Source organism: Empidonax traillii, unplaced genomic scaffold (genome assembly GCF_003031625.1).
Source record: "Empidonax traillii isolate 1590-97213 ecotype Southwest subspecies unplaced genomic scaffold, ASM303162v1 scaffold250:size724861, whole genome shotgun sequence".
Classification (NCBI taxonomy): domain Eukaryota; kingdom Metazoa; phylum Chordata; class Aves; order Passeriformes; family Tyrannidae; genus Empidonax; species Empidonax traillii.
The window spans coordinates 522,854-546,650 of NW_020955443.1; the positions used below are offsets into that span (position 1 = coordinate 522,854).

Genomic DNA, 23,797 nt, shown 5'->3' on the forward strand with positions numbered 1-23,797 from the left:
GATTTAAGACTGGTATGTCAGGAGTCATCAGCTTTCACGGCAAAGGTTAGGGAGCAGCTCAGCCAAGGAAACGTGAGAATGGGGGGAGGGTTCAAGTGCAAGAAGTCCTGACAGAAGAACTTAAAAGCTATTTTCCCACTAGTTAGGCAATGAGCACTGGCAGGATATATACTCCATGTACACAAGGACTGCCTGCATTAAAGGGATGTGAATCCAGCAAAATTATGATCTATGGACTGTTCTGATTCAGGCTAGACTGCTCAATTTTGTAAAATAAATGTATTCTTTACAAAAAGAATAGAAATTCTGCAACTGTGATGTCTTTTACAACAAAACTGGTTACACTGGCTATCAGAGCACAGAGCCAGTTACATCAGTATTCTGCTTCCCATAGAAACTGTGATTATATTTTACAGGAAAGAATATAAAAACCAAGTCACTGAGTGATGCTTCCCTTTCAGTGTCTGAAAAGCAGCTATTTAAGAGACTTCTTGCCCCAGGCATTATACATGGAGTCCTTTTGACCAGCTGACAAAGACATTAAAAGTAGATTTTTACAGTAACACACTAACAAAACTTTTCAAGAGTCCTGCTGTCAAAAACAACTGCTGGCTTTATTCCTTTATGGATACATTTGGAAGACAATGAGCACTGCTATAACTCATACTTGCTGTATTAATGGTAGTATTTTTACTAATTGAAAATATTTAGGTGGGTTTAGTCTTCTAAAGATCTCCTTTCCCCTCGCTTTTTTTAATCTCCACATGCAGCTGAATCCCTCCCCTCTCCCCTGCACTCCTGTGGATGGGAGGTATTTCTGCATCTCTGTAAGGGGGACCTGCAATCCCAGCCCTTTCTCAGCAGCCTGATGCACTGATTTGTGTTTTAGGGGCACTCAGAGGAGATCCTGTTCTTACTTCTTACGAGTCAAAGCAGTATTTGTGGGAAAGCATGGATAAGGCAAGTGTAACCTGTTGATAGGTACTCTCAGTCTGATAACTCAGTGATTGCACTGACAAGCACACAAGTGTATTCTCAAAGTCCACAGAGCCTTCCTGCTACATGAATTTACAGGACAGCGCCTACAGCAGTAGGAGTTTGCATTACATCATCACTACATATGTTACTTTTGCTGAAACCAACAGGTGTCTGCAGCCTGATGTAATCCCAGTTTGTTAGATCTGGAGACAGTGAAAGTTTGGTTTGGGAAGAGCGAAGGCATCAGCTTATGTAAAACAAACAGGAAAGGTGTTTTCTTCCATTAGAAAATACTGCCTTGGTGATTCCCTCAAGCATCTTCTGCACTGCAAGAAACCACTACACTGGCTGGCACTTACCCTGTGTTTTCGCTGCTGTAATCCCAGTTTGTTAGTCCCTTAGAGTACAAAATGCTGATGGGATTCACCGGGATTTGTAAAGGATGGCTGTACAAGGAATGACCCCAACCAACACAGCAGACTCCCATCAGTTTAAAACACAGGATGGTGTCACCTGGATGATGGCAGTGATTGACACATGATAATGAGAAGAGAAACTGCTGTGGTTTTCGCTGAGGACAGGGTTGCAAATCACTGACATACAAAATTAATTTTGTAAATTCTATCTGTAACTTCCCTGACTCAGGGGAGCCTACAATTAACAACTGCCAAAAGCAAGTTTCAGAAGCAGAACATAAGGAAGCATATTGGACTGAACAAGACAGGAACTCTTCATGGAGAACATGCACTTAAAAAGAGGAACTGGTAGAGAAAAGAATGGATAATAACAGAAGCTGAAGGATTGCTTTAAATACACGAGAGGCAAAGCTGAAAACAGCACCAGTTGTGTAGTGAGATGTCTAGACTACTCCCCCCTCAAGTCTCAAAAATCCATGAAGCCTTAAGTCTCCCTCAGGCCAGCAGCACTGAAGACATTAGGTTTATCACTAAAAATGCCACAATGATTTATTTTTTGTTTTACCCAACAGACATCAGTACTAATGAATAAATATCCTGCATATCCACATCCTTTTTTCTGACACTTCGGGCTTCCCTCGGTTAAAATAATTAAAGCTTATTCACTAAAACAATGCCTTGTTCCTACAGGTTGCTGTAGAAGCAAGTCTTTGAGAAAAACCAGTTAAGAGAATTAGACTTCAGTCTTTCGCACGGGAACCATTATATTTTTAGTATGAGAATGAAACAAGCAAATGATGTGCAACAAATGACAGCTCACAGTTACATACATTTAGTGTGAGTTAAAGCATTACACAGCCATTAAAATCAAGTGACAGCATGCACTTGTTTTTGTTGGAGTTTAACTTTTATACAGATAAAATTCCCTAATATACTTTTGTTTCTAAGGTTTTCAAAACATGAGACACAAGATGGCCCATCAGGATTAAAAAAAAAAATAATAATCAAGAGTATTTATTAGATGCTAATGTACAAAAGAATAGTTTTTAAGAGGTGGTCATAATGAGAGCACACAATTATGAAAATAAACTGGTGTGCTGTTAGCTCAGCCAAAGCCAAAACCTTAAAGAATCCTCTTCCACTAAGCACCCAGAGCAAGTTCTCACAGGTATTTACTTTGTTCTGTAATTCTATTTACAATTTACAAAAAAGTCTCAAGATGTACCTGTGGCTTCATGCCACCAAAAAAGTGTCTATTAACCCCAAGCAATAGAAATATGACAGACTTACCTCTGCTCCAAACCAAAGCTGTCCTGCAAGGTTGTCATGGCGTATTTCCTCAGGAAACTTAACACAAAAGTCTCGGTTGGCCCGGTCATGCGGAATGCATTCATCCATGATCTGATTTATGATGTTCAAAACATTATCCTGAAGCAAAATATAGGATACCATATATATTGGTCCCAAAGAAAACCCACAACTTTTTTTTTAGACTTTTAATAGGATTTATTAGTGAGGCACCAATTAATTAGGATGGATGGAAAATGAAATATTGAACTCTCATGGTCTTCATAAACACAGAGAAAATAGAGGATAATATTGCACAGAAAGAAGAGTACCAAATTTCAATCTTCCTAATTTTCCTAGAAATTGTTTCTCAGATTATTTGCATTTAACTTTGACTACTTTACTGGGACTTCTGATGAGGACGCATGCTTTAAAGAACTCATTACCTTCAGCATTTATCTACAAAATATCAGTAAATAAACTAGAAGTACAAGCCAATTATACTTCTTCCATTTCCCCTCACCAGCCCCAATGATATGCACTTCATTATTCCCCAAAAGAGCACCTGAAGCTGCTCGAAATTGGGTTATATTGCCACCATTGTGGTTGAATAGACTTAAACACATCCTAGGAATCTAAAGCAGGCAGTCTCCACACTTGAGTCCCCAGTGAGCAAGGGCTGGTGCCTCATCACCAGCCACCTCATCACCCAGACATCCAGGAGGACAAGGGGACACTGCACAAGTCAGAGTGTTAATAACTGCTCTGATCTGCATCTGTACCAGGACAACAATCAAAGACCTACAAGCAGTTTCTTGATATGCAGTAAATAATCTGTATTCATTTATTTGAAAAGATAATTTTCACGTCCCCCTGCTGGGAACCGCACGGAATTTGATTAACATAATAAAGGTAGATTGAGAGCATGAAAAAGGCTGAGTGCTTTCATTAAAGATGTTTTGTCTGTCTCATGCTTCTTCCACTATTTACAGAAATCACGTTCTATTTAAAATATTTTTCAAGCAAATACAACCAAATCTGTCTGCACAAAACTGTTTAACAAACAGAATTGCTTCAAGTCTACACCCCACTGTTTTATTTTCCTCTGCACGTAAAAAATAATAGAAGGCAGGAATTTTGAAGAAATCTGCCCTGTTAGTACGATCCCCATGGAGAAAGACAAAACCTACTTAACCACAAGAAATTATTCACATCTTCTGCAATTTCTGTGCAGACTGCTGCAACTGCTGTTGCTATAAAATAATCTAAACACTAATGTTGTAATCACAGTTGTCTTCAACCAAAATAAATGAATAAATTAACCCCTGGCAATATTTATTACACATTGGTATAAAGTACTTGATGTGTTAACAATTAAAACATTTTTGCATTAAAGTATTTTTTGCAAGGCTGTAATGAGATAACATGTTCCATTTCAATAAAGTTAAAAACAAACAAACAATACTCCATGTTTAATAGACACTGCTACATGGAATATTCAACCATCTAAATTTTCATTTCAACCTCTAAAATTTGAAAATCAAATGCTCCCTTCCTTCCATTTCTCAATTGATGGTATTGAGTTTACTTCTCTCACCATTACTTAGCTAGGTCTGGCTGGGGAACCAAAATATTTTCAAAGCAGGTCCCATAAGAAAAACAACTCCTAAACTACTTAGCTCCTTCCCAAAGTTACAGAGCAAAGAACGAGACTGAGGATAAAAATAAAAAAAAATAACAAAACAACCAAACAACATTTAAATTGTAGAAGGGCATGAGTCACTCATGCTGTATTTTAAATCAGTTATTACTGATCTATTTCAAGAACAGATGCTTTGCCTGCAGCTCCCACTTTATCACCAGAGCAATACAGGTTGCTCTTTTTCATTAGGATGAAAAAGCCACATTCGTGTTTTCAGAGGATTAACAAAAGTTTGCCAAGACCCTTTAGCATTGGAGAGACAGAGTGATAAAAAGTAATCCTAACACTTAAATGTAACAAAAGTTTCAAGAAATACCAAGAAATATTAAGGCAGGGAACTCTGAGAGAAATTCTATTCAAATCTGATTACATATATCAGATTTTAAATAATCCAATTACATTTTATTTTAGGACATGATATTCCAATTTATTTTACTTGCCACCAAACTTCAATATGGGGAAATGCAATTTTTCTCTTGCTTTTTTTTCTAAAAAGCTATACAGAATAGGATGGAAAGATATATTGAAAAGCTCTGCTCCCTAAATTTTATTTCACTTTAATGGATTATTTTTTAAATGCAATCTTATTTGACAGCAGCTACAAGACAGACTAAATTCCCCTTCCATAATCACCTCCATACATACTCAAAATTCCTGATATATCCAAGAACATTTTATGCAAATGAAGTAAGGCAGGAGGACTCTTACACAGTAAGCAACTGTTCTGTTTCATGTTTTTGTTCTGTTTCTCTAATCATTACACCTGTTAAAAAGTACTAAGATGCTGCCTAAATCATCTCAGGAGATAATTATTATAAGCATCATGAAACGTTATACCTTAATGCATTTAAATCAAATACTGCAACTAAAGGCAACAAGACAAAACGAAGATAATTCAACTTTCTATGATAATACTAAATTTTCAGTATATCATGTGCTTATCACCTAAATGACACTTCATATTCTTCCTCATTTCTTCAACATTCCTATAATCTCTAGATGCCTCTGCTCCAGAGCACCCAAGATCTACCAACACATCTCCACATTTGCCAACTTTGACTCAGGTTTTCTTTTTTTAAATAAAACTATTTTTAGCATGTGCAATACTAGTAAGTTAAACCACAGGTAGTTAGAATTTTAATGTACACTTCCCGAGGGAGATAAATCACAACAGCTCCATCTCCAGTACCAGCTGTTTGTAAGGAGTTATCTGCCTCCACATGGGCAGCTGGTCATTCTGTCAAAAGGCTAAGTGAAAAAGCCAATTAAAAAGATGGCCATCTTTTCCTGCACAGTCTAGTGGGGATATTGGAAGATTAGGGAAAGAAAAGTTGATGGAACTTTGCTATATAGTGTATGAATGCTAGAAGATTTCTACAACGGGAATTGCTTTTGCTGTTTTAAAATGTGCAATTTCCCAGGTTCTCTGCTGTTCTACAGGATTTATTTTATCCTCCTACAGAAAAAAAACCCACAAAACCACAACAATTCTCCATCACTTTCCTTCCCTCTTCAATTCTTCTTATGGCACCCAGAGCAGAGCAACTTCAATAAGAAATCTGGAATATTTGCTCCCATAATAATTTCAAATTTCAGCTGCTTTGAAACTGGAAGGATGCCAGCCAGTTTAGACAGACTATCCAAGACATTGTAAGCAAATTAGTCTTTTCTTTGGAAGAGCTTTAAGAAACATTCAATTAATTTAATTACAACATTCTGCTTTGTAAGCTAATAACGAATGGGTTTGGCTACATGGTAGCGCTGAAATTTTGCTCTAATTTAAGCAACAGAAATCAATTACTTGGAATTGAAGTAGTAAATCTTTCACTTGATCCATCTTTCTACATAAAAGCCTCCGGATTTTAATGTATCCTTTAGTGGCTTTATGTGTTATCTCTTGGTTTATTTGCACACAGGGATGTGCACAGTTTCGGTTCAGGTGCTCTGTTGAGGCTTTACAGAAGCAAAACAGGCACCCACCGCAGAGATTCTGCTTTGGGATTTACTCCAACCTCCCCATTTCCCAGAAAACACAGCTCAGTGTTTCACATAACAGAGAGCACTTACATTTCATTTAGATAGGAAAGATAATGAGTGGTAGTGAGACAATGTATGTAGTTAGCCACAGCAGAGGACAAAAAGTTGGTTTATTTTTGGCCTGGCAGTAATTGGCTGTATAGTCAATTATCAGAGCATAAAGGTAACATCAAATGCTGTATTAGCTTCCAGAACGGGTACTAAAAAAAAAGCCAATAAATTCACCTTATTTATACTATAAAACATATGTTTAGATCAACAAAAGGCAGACTTATCTACCCTTTTGTACATGTCCTTGATAAAACTTATGCTGCTCTTCCACTTCAGTAAATTTAATATAACCTTTCTGAGGCCTTCTGCACGATTTCTTCAAAGGAATATAAAATATAACTTCCTTTGAGGAACTACTGTTTAGTACCTCTTAAATATCCATTTTTTGAATTATCAGTAAAATCTAGCCAAGGCAACACAGTCTATGATAATATCTCCATGAGCTGAATAGATGGTATTTTAGCCTCTTCATTTAAATGTCCTTCATGCTTTTTCCTGCAGAACTCCTCCAACATCATGTTATGACAAAGAGAAGCCACTGATGAACACAAATTAATGCCAAATATAAAGGAAGATTTTATTGTAATTAAAGCAATTAGCTAGTATTCAGATTTCTATGGGCTACTTTTATTAACAGAAGAAGCCCATAATAATGTGTCCTACTCTCTGATGTAACAAACAGGATTTCAAAGGACAGGCAGAAGTCCTGGCTTCAGAACCCAACAGAGTCTTTCTTCAGACAGCTATTCCACATCCAAAGTCTCTCTCCAGGCAGTAGAGAGTTCTATGGCTTTCCCTCCAGTCCATCTTGCACAGATCCCAAAGGTGCTTTCAGGCTCTTTTTGCCTCATCAGCGAATTGACTTTCCCATTGGCAACACAGCTCCATAAAATCGTTTAGGTTGGAAAAGACCTTTGAGACCACCAAGTCCAACCGTTAACCCAGCACTGCCAAGGCCACCACTAAACCATGTCCCCGAGTGTCACATCTACATACATGTCTTTTAAATCCCTCCAGGGATAGGGGATCAGCCACTGCCCTGGACAGCCTCTTCTGATGCTTCACACCCCTTTCCATGAAGGAAGTTTTCCTAATATCCAATCTAAACCTCCCTGGTGCAACCTGAGGCCATTTCCTCTTGTCCTCTCACTTGTTACTTGGCAGAAGAGACAGTCCACCACACTACAGCCTCCTGTCAGGTAGCTGTAGAGAACAATAAGGTCTCCCCTTGAGTCTCCTTTTCTCCAGATTAAAAAAAGCCCAGCACCCTCAGCACAAACTTTGTGCTCAGCCACACTATTTCTGACACAGGCCAGGATGCCATTGGCCTTCTTGGCCACACACTGGCTCATGTTCAGCTGCTGTTGACCAGCACCCCCAGGTGCTTTCCCACTGGGCAGTTTTCCATCCACTCTGCCCCCATCCTGTAGCACTGCAGGGGGTTGTTTTGACCCAAGGGCAGGTCCCAACACTTGGCCTTGCTAAACCTCAGACCACTGGCCCTGTCATCTGCAAACTTACCAAGGATTTTTCTATGTATCAACTTTGGGAAGTAGCTCCTAGTTTAACCTAGCTCACTACAGAGTGGTACCAAAATTCACCATGAAAAAGGTAACTTGTATCTCCAGCAATCTAAATTCTGTACTGCCCCAGACTTGCAACAACAACTCTCAGCAAATAAAAGAGAAATCCCCATTCACTGAGGGTAGAATGGAGGAGATGTAATCATGAATTACTCCCATCTTTGCCTTGCCTTCCCCTGCTGCAAAGTGGAAACTTCCTGCATCCTCAAAACACTGTGCTGAGCTGGCATGGAGCCAGCTTTCTTCCCTATGGTTCTCTGCTGTAAATTAATTCCCTGACCTGCAGTGCACAGCATTTTCATTCCACTCTGTCCACAGTCTTAGATAACAGGCAGTTTCTCAGAATGACCTATTTGATCTATACAAGCAAGTGGAAACACATGAAAAAACTTGTTAACATGGGAAACTACAATTTAAGACTACAGTACTAACCACTACTGGGACCCTTTTTTTAAAAGAAAAAATATCTCACAATATTAATTACTCCCTACAAAGAATCAAATATGAAACACAGAAAGGAAATAAAATTCCAGTCAAGCATTTTATATTTTCTAGTCGTTGTGCCAATAATTCTATAGTGACCAAAAGTTTCCCAACAGTGATGAAGAAAAGCTGTTAAACAGACAAGATTTAAAAAGATACAATTAATAATTTTATTTTTCTGATTGGAAATGTTTAACTCTGCACATTTGTTTTCTACCCAGCTGTAACATTCCATTGGTCACCTGACATTACTGGGTGGGAAAAGGTAAATTTAAAATCTGCATTTTTGGCCCAAGTCCAACAGACTCAAATCAACTCTTCTGATACTTACAGGTTACTTAGTGTATTTAGAACAATTGCACTCAAATTCATTTCCTTCATTCAGAGTGAAGTATGGTGAAAACATATGAAAGAGTTGACAAGTCTGCCATTTATTTGCAAAATAAATGTTACAAGCTTTCACTCAATGGCACACCCAACAGCAAACAGGTACCTGAGACCAACTGTGTGAAGATGTCAGGCAGCACAGAGAAGACATCTGTTGGAGCACTGCAACTCACACAAATAATCATTACTGGGAGTAATGAAATGACAAATGGTGCAATCAGTTATAAAACAACTGAACTGGAGATGAAACTCTAGAGGAAAACATCCAAATTTACAAGCTCTGTTATGACAGATAAAAAGTACAGTGGAAATGTGCATTGTCTCTGATTAAAGCTTAATCTTGACATCATCACTTCAGGAAGGCTTTCCTCAGTTTCACTTTCTTTATTAAACTGGCACTGTCCCCACCTAAATTAAATTAGAAGATATTTTAAATTAGTTGCATAAAAAAGAATAATTTTCTTTGAATAAGGCTTAGTTCACTCTCCCGTCAGTCAACTGCCTAATCCTTCTGGCACAAATTTCTGGCTTTCCTACATCTGCATAAAGTCTCTTAAATACAGAACTCACGCGAATTTTTCTAGAGTCCACCAGTTCTACTTCAGAAAAGGCCTCAGAACCAGATACAATTCACAAAACGAGCAATGCTTCCCTCCTCCCCACAGATCAGTGAGTAACATCCAAGTGTTCCCATACAACTGAATGGGTTGGAGAATCTGCCTTTGTTTTTACTTCTTCCCTCTCATGTTAAAAAATATCTGCTACAGTTTCTAAACTTTGGGAGCATGAAAGTTTCTTTCAGTCAACTTCTTCCCTTGATCTCAACAATTACCCTGCTGTCTCCTTCATTGACCTCTGCTAACATAACTAATATAATGCCTCGAGGGATGCAAATTAAGCAGGCAAGAAAGACTTGGTCATTACTTTAGCTAAAAGCACTCCTGGTTCAATCCACACTGTTTAGCCTCTATATCAATTAACAAAGTATCATCAGGAATAGATTCTGGCTAACTTCTAACCAATCATTAGGCTTCAGAATCCAGCAGGGAGTTTCTTACAGTTTTGTCTACTTTGTCTCCTTTAATGAGATCTATTTCTGCCTAATTCTACAAGAAAACGTTCTTCAGTGGACAGATGCAATCAAACACGAAAACATGGCACCTCTGAACTGCCTCACTGTTCACGCTGATTATGGAACATACTCCCAGTTTGCTCTTGTCAAGAATGTTAATGATACAATTAGTATTTCTCAGATAACTCATTGCCAATCCACTACAGCCCTGTCCTCTGAGTTCTTTAACAGCTCTTCACAGACACCTTTTTCATCAAGGGATGCCCATTGATGCTGACTTCCTTTGTAAAAATTGCTTCTCTTCAGCATGGATACAATTCAGATAAAGCACTGAATGAAAGGGCATATTTTCCCCTAGGGATTCTTTATTCTCATACCACTTAAACTTATCAGATAATAGGAGACACCTTCAGATAAGTTTCTTTTACACCTGAAAGAGAAAGCCACTTTTCATCACAGACGGGCGTCAGGTCAATCTGCAGTGTCAGCATTTGGCAGCAAGGCCAATTTGAGAAGTCAGTCCCTTATCTCACCTTCTTTGCAGCTTCTGTCCCCACCTCTGGGCTGTCACATGCTGTGTCACCAGCACTCTGAGCTTACCTTGTACCGGGGCACACGGGAATGGTTTCAGTGCAGTGATCCACGGCAGCCCCGGTCATTTCACCACTCAGGTTCACAGAATGGCTCTGCAAATACGTGCATCACTACAGCAAATGTGTGCATCAGGACAACTGAAGAAGTGTTTCCCAGAGGTACAAAGCTGATCAGCTTAAACTGGCCATGGATAAGGATCTATAAATCCACTGATCTCAGAGCTGGGCTTTGCGGGATGCTTAAGTGTGGGGATAGGAACCAGAATAAAGTAAATTTGGAATGAAAAACTTTTAGACTGACACTGCCAACAGACCATGAAATAATGCCTAAGGACCTATGTGTGATAACACATTTGAATAGGTTGGGGTTTTTTTATAAAATTAAAATTTATTTATCTTGTTTGCCCATACTCAACTACATATCCAAGCAATAAAGTTAAGAGATTTATTGAAACTAAGATGTTTATAACATTGCTACTGACTGCCCAAGGGCTTGCTTCAATCAAAGACTGGGCAATCCACATGCACAGTTGCTGAAGCTATCATAGGACTCTAACCAAAACCACTCAAATTTACATGAATATTTTTTTCTGAAATCACTTGATGCATTTCCATCAGTACAGTTATAAAACCCAGCACTGGTAATAAAAGCACTGGTAGATTTAAAAGCCTTTACATACTAGGAAAGAAAGAACACACTTAGCATTAAATACAAATGAAAAACCTGATTTCACTGATTACAGAATTAATTGAGTAATGCTGGAACTGTGCATCTATAAACAAAAGACAAAGAAAGGCCAATGTGAAATTATATCACCAATTACATCCAACAATAGTTCAACTCAAAACTGCAGAGCCAAAATCTTTGGAGACTTTTATTCTATGATTGTTCAAGCCTCTAATAATTTCTACTGTCTCTGTATTTTAAATGAATGATATAAGGTTCTATTTACATCAAGATAATGCTGCTTTCCATGTTGAAGAATCCCCTCATAATTTCCTTTTCTCAATTATAAAATATGATTTACTTCTGGTCTCTTATTTGCATAGCAGAATAAGCCAGACAACCACAAATATATTAATTAGATCTACTGAGAAAACTCTTCACATTCCAGCTACAGGGTTAATTTATTTTACAGTCAAATTTGCAAAATCCCTATGGAGGACAATATTGCAAATAATAAACAAGGCTGCCACTGAGGCCAGAGGTTCATACCAATGTGTGAAAATTGCAAATACTTTTAAATCCCAGTTACCACATAACTCAAAAGTAGACATGACTCTGCAAGCCTGCCAGAACTCATCCTTTTTAATTTATGTCTGCATCAAACCTAAAAAAAAAAAAAAAAAAAAAAAAGAAAACAAAACCCCCACCCCCAAAAACACCTTCTCACAGTATCAGAGCAATTCTAAAGCAAAAATTTCAAGAGCTTACGTCAAGAAGGTCGCTCAAGCTCAGTGCCTCAGTTGCACAAATCAATTCAACAAGCTTTGCAGCCTGGAGATGATCATCACTTAACACTTCTACATGAACTATTACACTGTTTTATTATGAACACTATGTAAGTGGAAAAGCAACAACTTCAACAGTAGTTTCAGATACCCCAGGGCAATTGAGAAATCAAGGAATACAAGTAACTGTTGCTTGGTATTTGTGTAAGTAATCTTCAGGCATAGGAACCCTGAGAACTCCAGCAAACTGAAAATGTGCTCTCAGGGCAAGAATTTATATTGTATACATGGTATGGCAGTGTCAAGAGCACTACATCTTTTTAATTAAATTTTGGGCTATTTTCCTGAAATACTGAACAAAGAGCAGTATCAGCAGGTAAGAAGGTAGCTGGCTTCATTTGCTTCGCAGCACAAAGAACTGACTACTTGGGGTTACGCTGCTGCTGTTCAAAGTGTTGGAAAAATAGCACTAATGGAAATCCAGCAGCAGAAAACAGGTGGTAGAGGCAAAAAGGTAAGCTTTCTTAAATAACAGCACACTGTCTGTGTAATTCATTTCACCCAAGTACATATTTCCCAAAGTCTTTAAAATGGGGAGTTTCCATGTGTGCAAGTAGTGCAAAATTACGCAGTAGCAAAGCCATCAAATTTGTCCTTATCACAAGCTGTTTTCATATCAGTCATCTCAAACTTCTTTGAAGCAAAACTAGCTTGCTAACACTTGTATACTTTCAAAAATGAATATATTTTTTTACTTACTGACTTAAAGCCTGCATTATTTTTCACCAAGAACTCTGTGCAGCAATGACCTAACACAAATTTTCTTTTCCAAAGTGTAAGATGGAGGCAGAAGACAGTCAGTGCATCTCTACACCAAAAAAGGAGCTTGGAGTTATGCTTGAAGTATTTAAACTTCCCTTCTCTCTAATTATAAAGCTGCAATGACTGAACAAGCTACCCTAAAGGGTAACAATTTACTTTCTTCCCATCACCTTGAACTCCAGCCATTCAATTAGTAGTCTACTGTTAAATAATACACTAATAGCAACAATAGGGCAGTCTGAAGTTATTCTATTCTCTCAAACTTCTATACATTTTGTAATCCCTCCTTGTAATATGCAGAAGTCCTGGCTGTGTCCAATGTTTAATATATGCAGATAACCATTTAAAGGTTTTCATCTAAAGGTGCAGCATGAGGAACCGGCAAGAGGAACACAAAAAAACAATGTTGCACAATACTCCACAAAATATTCTTCATAACAATCCATCATTACTAATTTAATTATTTCACATTAAAAAACAGCCTTTAACTTTCAAGTATGGTAAGGTCACATTGAAAATTAAATTCTACTGCCAAGAACTGTCTTAAAAAAATTAATAACTTGCCTTGTCTTCCTTATCATACTTCTCCAGCATTAAAGAAAAAATAAAAGGGAATTTTTTATATGATTAAGGGAAAAAGCTTCTAACAGAAGAAAACAGACTTAATCCCCAAGTACAGAAACATCACCAAATAAATAATTTGCATGTATTGTTAATCTTGCTAACATGGTGCTACCATGTGCACATGGAGGAAAGAAGGCAAACTGCAGCATATTTAAGTCGTGAGACAACATAAACAATTCAGTAGCTGATACTAGAATTTATCCTTTGAAACAATAAAAGTAAAAATAATTAAAATCTAGCAAATCACACTAGGGCAGAGCTGAGAGCAATCCTCTGATGGCACTGCTGAAGAATGTGGGAGAACTATAAAGCTCCTGATAGTCAAACATGTCACATTACATTTATTCCTACAGAACTGGATCTGGTATAGTCCCATACTTCACAAATGCTGGGAAAAGTCAGGCTTAAAATTACCTGGGCTCCACTGTCCTCATTTAGCCTTCATATGCTCTGGGAATTACACCAGTGTGTCTCAGGTCCACTACATCAATATTCAATCAAGGTACCAACAGGCCAATTATTCTTCATGTAAAAAGTATGATCTGAGGCAAGTAATCATGCATTAAGAAATGAAGCATTTTTTAAAACAGACTTTTAGAAAACTTTAATACCACAGAAATTAAGAGCCTTCTATAGCTGGGTTCTCTCTTACAAAGAATAAAATGCTGTATTTTTTAATTTGAATAAAACTTGTGACCAAAAAAAATTACTGTTCTAACTGAAGTACAGGTAACATATTAATTTTGCTCTCCAGTTCTCACCTCATGTTTTATATGGGTGATTACCTCATTTTCCACCAAAAAGAGTGGTTTTCCATAAAAGTTTGCATGCAATGAATGTGGTCATCCTGAGCAAATGGTACAGTTTAACCTCGATTCACATTCCTTTTAATAACAACCCACGGTTTCCCCAGCATGCACCATTTAACATAATATAATCACATCCCCCTTTTCACTGATAAAAAATTAATTGTGTTTTGTATACAAAGATAAGTTCCCTTTTCATTATTTAGCAACTTGTCAATCTAGCTTCAGTTTCACCCTTGTGCATTATTGATTACCACCTGTGTTGTCATTTCATGCTACGTCAACTTTTATTTATTTTTAAACATATATAATAAAAAAATTCAAATGTCATACACTGAAAGAGCCTCTCTCCCACTGCAGAGAAACCCACACATGCTCTACGACAGAATTCGCTGCAGCTCAGTCATGGTTGTCCTCCACTGCTGGCACTTTGCAAACCCTGCAACAATTCCAGTGTTGTATGTGGTGGTGTTGTGTTGGAGGTCTTGCTTGTTTGGGGTTAGTTTTCTGTTGGGGTTTTCATTGCTGTTGTTGCTGAATTTGGTTTTCTTTAATTAAAGAAAACAACAATACACCAGGTACATGGTGCAAGCTGAGGTGAGAGGCAACTGGACTGCTTTCCCAGGATCACGCTGAAGTTGGTAACCACCTCCTAAAGTGACCCATTATCAAACATGATCTCTGCTTCAACAAGACACTAAACAGTATCAGACAAAGAGCTTTCCCCCTTTTTATACTTGTCTTATCCATCCATCTCCATTTCCCAAAAGCAAGTAAGATTTCTAAGCTTTTAAGATACACAAAAGCATATTTCAAAGATGAAGGGCATATATTTTCTTTTACATTAAAACTCTGATTTTGACTGAACAAGGTGAAGTGCAAGGTCCTGCCCCATGTTGGGGAAATCCTCAATACCAATATGGACTGGACAATGAATGGATTGAGACCAGTCCAGCAAAATAGACCTGGATGAAAAACTGAAGGGCAAAGCTTTGTTTCTATTGACATTCTTAACTTATTTCATACTGATGCTTTCAGTTACCAAATTGAGCTTGGAGAAATTTGGAGAAAAGTCTGGTTGAAACACAGCATTTTTCATAATATTCACCATGTATTTTCCATTTTAGATTGCTACAGAAATTGAGACAGACAAATGATAACACAGCACAGATACGAGTGGCTTTCTCTGAGGGCTCTGACTCCTCAGCAACATTTACTTGTGCTGTGACAGAGAATGAGGTTCAGAATCACAGGTCTCTGCTTTCCACCACTACATATGGAGGAGTGACCTATACACGCAGTCCATGATATGCCACATTTTAAAGCCTAATATTAAAGCAAACTGAAACTGCTAATAGCTGACCTGATAATGGTAGGCTGCCAACTGCAGAAGTTCAAGAGGTGCTTTCCAAGCAGGCAAGTAACAGGAAGGGAGTGAAGTCAGTATAATACGCTACAAGTCAATGCAGCGTCCATCACCTCCACCACTGAACCAGAAACACTCATGTTTCACAAATAATATAAATTCTCCCCCTTAATATTCTGTGGTACAGTACAATGGGCAGCACAGCCGGGAAACTCTATGGTTTGCTTCAGGTCAGTGCCCCGATGGGACAAATTCCTTCCCTGTGCACTTCAGCAGATCAAGTTACACATTGCTGAGACACAATCTGCAGGAATAATGTTGATAAAACCTTGCTGGGAACTGACTCATATGCTATTCTGAGACCTCACTACTGTACACAAAGAAGTAATTCCCAGCATACTGAAGCAGCAAGCGCTATGATCCTGAAAACATTTTCACAATGCAAAGTACTTGTGCACAGGTTCGTTACCTATGAAGTCCTAACAAATCTCTGAGTTAGAAACACAGGTTGGTTTTTTTTCCTCTTTACTTTTAAACAAAACCAATCAAGTTCTGTAATACATAACAATAAACCTAATCCCATTTACAGAGCTGAGAAATTGTTTTAAACCAGTTTATCAACTCAACTAACAAAACAAGAATCAATGTGAAAACAGCAATGGTCAAAGCAAATTTAGAGAATGATCACAAATGCATAAGTGCATAATTCAAAAGGGTACATGAAGTACCATCACTTCTTATGCAATTCAATACCATGTGATGTTGTGATTAGCACAGGAAAGGACACCTTATTATATCACTAATATAAAAATACTGCAATAATTTGTACTGTAGGGGAAAAAACCCATCAGATGAACCAGCACTGCATATTACTCAAGATGCACTAACACAGAGATATTTTGCTTAAGGAAAACATGAAGTACTTTCCTTCTATTATCATCAATCAAGTTCAATAAACCGGTATGACATTCTACCTACCCTTTTGTTCTTTTAAGAAAAACTTACACAGCTTTTCATCATGCATCTTTGCACACTTTAGCTACTGTTAATTTTAAATGAAACCACCAGAGAAAGAAGTGTTTTACTCTGTTGAATAGGTATTAACTATACAATAAATGCAAGATACTGTGTTGATAGGTATGTTATGCTCTTACAATATTTAACCACTGACATACAGAAACCAAAGCAAAACCAGTGATGTAATTTTTATAATAGGCTACTGTAACTGGAAAACAGTGTTACATGACATTATTGTGAAAATGAAGAGTAAAGCTTTGAAAACCATTACCCTGATTCTTACTCAGAGATACATGCCACAGAGCATCCTGCTGTACAGCCAACCCACAGCATTTGAAACCCAAGCTGCAAGATCTTCAGAAATTCTGAAATATTAATTTAACTGTTAACAGTGTCATTCTTATCAGCAAATAGTATTACGATAAAAGAGCGTAAGCCAGCTTTCAGAATTGCAAGTTTCTTTACTAAGGAAGCATCAACAGTCTTTAAGACTGAAATTCTCCGCATATCTCATGGGAATACCACAATGCACCATATCTTCAACTTGCCTTGACTAATATTGCCAGTTTTGTTAAGACATCAAATATGAAAAACATCAAATATGTCCATTCTAAAGCACTACATTCTCGTTTGTCTGAGTCCGTTCACACACTATAATAAACTTGGAGATCTTCAACACTACTGTTGTAAGTTGAAAATGGAGGCAAAGTTACAAAACTTAGCTCTTCAGATATGGTTACAATTCAGCATAATATCTGTCTCTCCAAAAAGAACCACAGTTTGTAAGACTTGTGGTCTTTAAAAGAAAAAAAATCACACTAATTTAAAGATCATCAAATAATAACAATCATCTATTAATCCAGTAAACACTATCAGTAAATCACCTGAAAATAAGCAAGCCAGGAACAATTAATTTCAAAATCAGATGCAAAGACAGAAGAGCAAGGGATTTTAGAAGTCTTTGTCCCTAGAAAACACTAAAATCTGGCAGAAATAGTATACCTCTGAACTCAGGGAAGTAAAAATTGGGAATGATCTGGAAAGCCTAATGATATATGGAAAAAACAAGGACAGAACAGGGAAGAAAAAAAAAAGTAATACAAAGACTGGGAGTCTGGTTGACTATGTTCTGTGGTCACAAGACACTTCTCAGAAGCTTGTCTTGAAGAGTCAGAAGTGCACGTTTCTTAGTAAGAGGTCTCAGAATCGCCTGACTGTTGTTGCAGATACCACAGGGTTATTGCACAGTGCAGCTGCCACCCTACTTTCACATGCACAACCTTCCACTATAACCATTCTGACCCCAGGGCTGGCTGTTTCTTCCCCATTGTCCTCAAACTCCACCACACCTGAGGCTAAAACCAATTTGTCCTCCTACCATGCGATATTTGATTAGTAAATACTTACATTCCGAACCTTTATTAACATACTGTTCCTTCTCTTATTTGGCATTTACAGGACAAATTCTCAAAAGAAAAAAGCCCCAAACCATTGCTTTTACACAAACTGCTACAAAATAGCGTAAATCCTAATTAACAAAGTAGTTTTTGACATGACATTTGACGATGATCTGACCTATTCTGCAGAACTCTGAAAATGACAAATTACAGAAATAGCTATACAACAACAAAAAAACCCTCCATCTTTTCTTTCAGCCCTAGCAACAGATTGCTCTTACTAAAACAATCTGTTTGACAAATGAAAAGAAATTACCAGATGTCAGAAGGTATTAAGAGTCACAAGGTGGTGAGTCACTATAGAACAAGTGAACTGACCAAGATTGCTCTCAGAGTCTGCATTTCTTGCATTCCTACAGGTGAAACATTCAGAAAAGCTACTTTTTGAACAGAACAGCTCCTCAGGTCTGCCTATACTATGAGAAACAAGTCAGAAAGCCTGTGCACCTGCAGAGAAAGAGGGAATAAATTGTCATCGCCAGGGATAAAACAACCAACAAGGAGACTGTCTTGCATGATGATATTTTTCATCCACCCTTATTATCAGAAAAGAAAACCTTTCCTGAAAAAGCCAGTCTGGAAAGAATTTGACAAGAAAGGTTGTGGAATGTCCATTACTGGAGGTTTCTAAGAACAAGTCAGACAAATATTTGTGAAGGGGGATTTACACACAGCCGATCCATCACACAGAACACTCCAGTCAACGACCTTTCAAGGTCACTCTCACCCGTAAGTTTTTCCCTCCAAGTCACCGCATTTTGACTCTTACTAAACTCATGGCTTCCAGTTAGGCAAACCCTTAAACTCCACATTTTTCTCTAGGGACAGTACAGTAGGAAACTGAAGATATTCAAAGTTGACAGAAGCATTAAAATTGTTTCTGACATAACAATACATTGACTGTCCACTCTTTCTCTGTAAGTGCTCTTCAAAAAGCTGCACTTTCAAAATTAAGTTTTCCTGCAAGCAAGCACACAGCACCTGACTATTTTCCTTTACAACAGACTCGGTTAACTTAATGTGAACATTTCCTACAATGATCAGGGCACTTATCGTGAAACTCATCTTAACATGATTAGTGACGAAATTTTTTTCCACATAATGAAGTTTGGTACATTTTACTAGTAATAACAGGAAGAAATTCTAGTAAGGGTGAATCAAAATACATTCTTTACATTTGACTGCACAATTTTTAACTTGGTGGAGATGTTAATAAATCTTTATTACTACGGTCTTTCCACTTCAAATTGTCCTGAGGTGACTGCAAGAGTTTACTTTTTGTGCAGAAAACCTCTTATCACCTGAGCATGGTGTATTCTGGACTTGAACTTGGTTTGTTTTAAAGATGTTTTCTTGGGTGTGACTGGGAGAGAAAACACCAAAGCATTTGCGCAAACACTAGTTGTACCACAGAAGTAGTTTCTACTTCTAAAAATCAGAATTTTAGTCCTGAAAATCTTGATGTCGAATGGCATATAGCATGATAGGGAAAGTTATATTTTCTCAGCAGTTTTTCAAATTTCTGAATACTTTTTCTTAGTATATGGTCATAGTTTAACCTGGCAGGAGCTAAACATCACGCAGTCCTTTATCATTTCCCTCGCCCCAAGAGAATGGGGAAGAGAATTGACAAAAAAAATGTAGAATTCATGAGTTGAGATAAAGACAGTTTAATAAGATAGAAGAGGAAATGACAATAAACAAAACAAGGGATACACAATGCCATTGCTCACCACCTGCTGATCGATGCCCAGACAATTCCAGTGCAGCAGCCCCCAGCCAGCTTTCCCCCAAGTTTATGTACTGAGTATGATGCCATATGGTCTGGGATACCCCTCTGATCACGTGGGCTCAGCTGTCCTGGCTGTGTCTCCTCACAAATTTTTGTGCCCCCCTCAGCCTACACACTGGCAAGGCAGTATAAGAAGCTGAAAAGTCCTTGACCACTGCTTAGCACCAAAACATCAGTGTGTTACCAACACTGTTCTCACCCTTAATCCAAAACACAGTTACTGGGCAGAAAACTAACTCTATGCCAGCCAAAACAAGGACATAAATCCAATCACAAAACCATGAAAATCTTTTGAGACCAAGACTTGGCTGAATTGGTCTTTGCATTCTCTGGTTCTTCTCCCTTCAAACCTGGCTCAAGGGATAGCCATATTTCAGTAACTGGTCTCAGAAATCTTCTTTTAGGTATTATACAATGGAAACTTTGAGACGGATTCATACTTTTGTAGAAATTTACAGATAAAACCCCTCTTTTGCTTGGTTTCTTGGTAGTTTCTCTCATCTTCAATACTATTTACACGAAGCAGAGAACATTCTTTCCAAAATAATAGAAAATCTACCAGTTGTCTTAATGCAGTTCATTTATTAATGGAAAACTATCAGATTCATGAGATATGAAATTTGAGCAGCTACAAATGACATGGTCATTTTTTGCTGTTTGAAATTTTGAAATACTTCTTATGTCCTATAGAGGAAACAAAGTTTTTAACTTGTGTTCTTATTCAGAGAAAGCATCAACACTTAAATGAGACATAGTAAGTTTAATTTATGGACAGCGTTTTCAAAAACATACCCTTTAAAGTAAGGACAGGCACATTTCTACCAAAGGTTCCTTTGAGAAGTTCATTAATAAAAATTAATATGATAAGCAATAGTGTACATTAAATGTACACAAAAATGTCAGAGAAATCAGGAAGGTGCCATTTTGATTACCTGACAAGAGCGGAACTGGTTGACCAGCAGTGTACATCTCTGTGGGTCTTTCCTTCCATCCAAACTGTCCAGTTCAGCTGCTACTTGGTTTAGTTCCTCATCAGCGTAGTAGAACTGAGCAAGGAGCTGCGGGTCCGTTCTCTGTATTGGACACACAGACAATATTACATTATTTTTGAAAAAAAAACCTCCACCCACTTCAGCTAGTTGTATTTATTGTGATTTTTTTTAACATCTAAGCCATACTGTGGCAGCATGGACAAGAATGATCTTTGGATATTTACCCACATGTTGAAATTTTTTCTACCTCGAAGAAAAAACCCAAACCTCTCACATAACAAGCCTGGGACATGACTCAACCCCTGATAATCCCCAAAACCACCCTGGCATTCTCACTATTTGTGGCATAATTATCTGGAGGAGTAAACAACTGAATCACAAGTTTTGTTTATTAAACTCGAGTTCAGTTGCTTTCCAAGTAAAAGCAAACCAATCATCCCCCCCAAATGTACCAAGCAATGCAATAATCTCCCAAGCAATGTGGTGACCTTGGCAGCATGATGGACAGTGCTATCTGCTCAGAACCCCCTCTTTGAGGAGCCCAAGAATGAAGCCACAGAAGGGAAAGGTGCTGAATCTACCAGGGCCAAGTAGATGTCAAGACTTCACAAAACAAATAATAATATGACTAAATAAAAGCATTACAGAGAGAAAACTATGCCACAAGTCTTTCAAGTGACAATGAACAGAATTATCAAAAGGGATTTTTGGCCACACTAAGACAAAACAGAAATTATAATAGGAAGGAGAGAAGAATAAAGGAATGCCTCCCCGATAATATTGAGAAATATTAGTAATAATGGTTTGCACCACAGAAGGATTTTTAAATATTAACAGCTGGCAATTTTGATGCTTATGAAAGCTTTTATCAAAATATTTAAAAAATAAGGGATTAGTGTGTGTGAAGGGAGGAGATAAGAATTTTGACTGTTCAAAGGGAGTAGAGATACAAATGGGAGGAGAGAGGAAGCAGCTTTTTGTAGATGCCACCAACTTGGTAAAAGATTCACAGGTTGTGATAAATACAACCTTCTATTATTCTAAAGAAGTATTTAGTACAACATACACAAGATTTGTGGGACGTGTATAAAATGAAAACAGTTTTTAATCACAGTGTAAGAAACATTAAGACTATGCTAACTGTAAACTGGGAATCAGAATTAGTCATCTCTACATGAAAGAAAAAATACAGAATACTACAGAAAACAAATAGCTGTAGAGTATCTGAAATTGATTCTTAATGCACTGAAGAATGAAACAACTCAAAAATGCTTTTAAGAAAGACTAGCCTAGGTATAGAAACAGTAAAAACACAGACTAAGCTGCATGAAAACAATTCATAGTGCCTCAAATACTGGGGGAAAAAAATAACATAGGTAAGAACTTCCAGGTAAAGAAAACAGTTGGGTAAAGTGAAAACATTGATTTTACAAACGTAAGAAATAGAAAAAGCATAGAAATTACCAAGAAGTAACACATTTTAAATTACATATAGTGAAGATGATCAAGATAAGCGTACTAGAGCACAACATGTACCAACAGAAACAAGAGCAATACAGTGAAGAAATCAGTCAACAGCAAAACAGAGGATAATATCACTTGAAAAGACATCAGCACCAAGTGCAACAAATGGCAAAGGACAGTAACACTGAGGGTATAATGACAATGTACATGTTGTGAACCATAATCTTTCCAATCTGAAATACAACACATTGTTAAAACTCCATATTTTAGTCTCCAGAACACAGATCCCCACAGAAGAATCCTTTCAGGCCTTCATAGTCCATGAGCATTTAAAACTGCACAGCTATTTAATCCCTGAAAAGGACCTTTTGAAGAGAACAGTAAACATCCTCCACACTTGACAGGATCAAAGAGTTAATCAATGCAAGCATTTTATTGCCATAAGACTCACAGAAAAAGATTTAGACTTAGAAGGGATGCTTCAGATGCCCTCAGTGTTATGAGCTGAACTGGTTCTCAGTCAGTGATTTAGAGACAACAACAAGCTCTGACAACAGAGGCACCCACTCCTGTTCCTATATGCCTTACCTGTGTGTGAATGTAGAGGATTTACACCTTGAACACTGTTGTGAGCTGTTACGTTGCCTGGCAGCTTCCTACAGCACTACTTTACACCCCACACCCCTTAAGTTCTGAGGCAAATCAGGAATGGAACATCAGGAAGTTGAAATGCAGCAATGAAAGTGGTAGGGTTTGGGGTTTTTTTTTATTTTGTTCTTTAATCGGTCACTGTCTACAAAATAGAGAGCCTTTTCACTCCAGCTTTTTCTTCTTAATCCTTTCAGTGTTGTCTTTTATTAAGCAGTTTCAGTACCATACGTATAAGCTGTCAAAAATCTACAGTCTTGAATAATGTCTTCACTATAGCCTTGGGATAAAGGTGTCCAGGGAGAAGGAAAAAGCTTGTGATATATGGTCAGGGAAACAAACAAAATTCAAAATGAATGATAATAACACGGAGAGTCTACAGTTGAACTACTGAATTTAATGTTGTTTACTTCTATATTTCTGTATTTATAAAGTCAGGCATTAACACCTACAGCATTTCTCTAAACATTCCCTACCCAATTATTTTTATTATTTCTCAATTTTACCTTTTCCTTCAGCATTTATCCACAACCACTGAAACCTTCCCTACAAGGTTATTAACCAGAGATGCAGGAGTTTGTGTGTGGAATTGTGGCAAAGCATGACTGCTGATTTATAAGCACCTAAATTGCACTGCAGAAGCAAAATAAGGCAATTTATTAAGACTGGTCTCAAGCAAAACAAGTAAGCCTGAGATACTTAGCTCCCACGTGGCTGATTTTTTCAATTGGTGAAACAGAAGTTTTAATTGAGTTCTCTCAACTGTGT

The 23,797-nt window shown here is 37.6% G+C and overlaps 1 protein-coding gene across 5 annotated transcripts in view; it reads right to left on the bottom strand.

Annotated features, from left to right (window-relative positions):
• The window catches only part of ZFYVE28 (zinc finger FYVE-type containing 28), a 150,520-nt gene that overhangs the window by 60,345 nt on the left and 66,378 nt on the right, over window positions 1–23,797 (bottom strand). For all 5 annotated transcript variants that reach the window (XM_027889064.1, XM_027889063.1, XM_027889062.1 and 2 more), the window contains exons 2-3: window positions 20,858–20,998; window positions 2,685–2,822 (exon numbers count right to left, since the gene is read on the bottom strand). In XM_027889064.1, coding sequence (XP_027744865.1) covers window positions 2,685–2,822; window positions 20,858–20,998 — 279 coding nt within the window. The remainder of the gene's footprint in view (window positions 1–2,684; window positions 2,823–20,857; window positions 20,999–23,797) is intronic.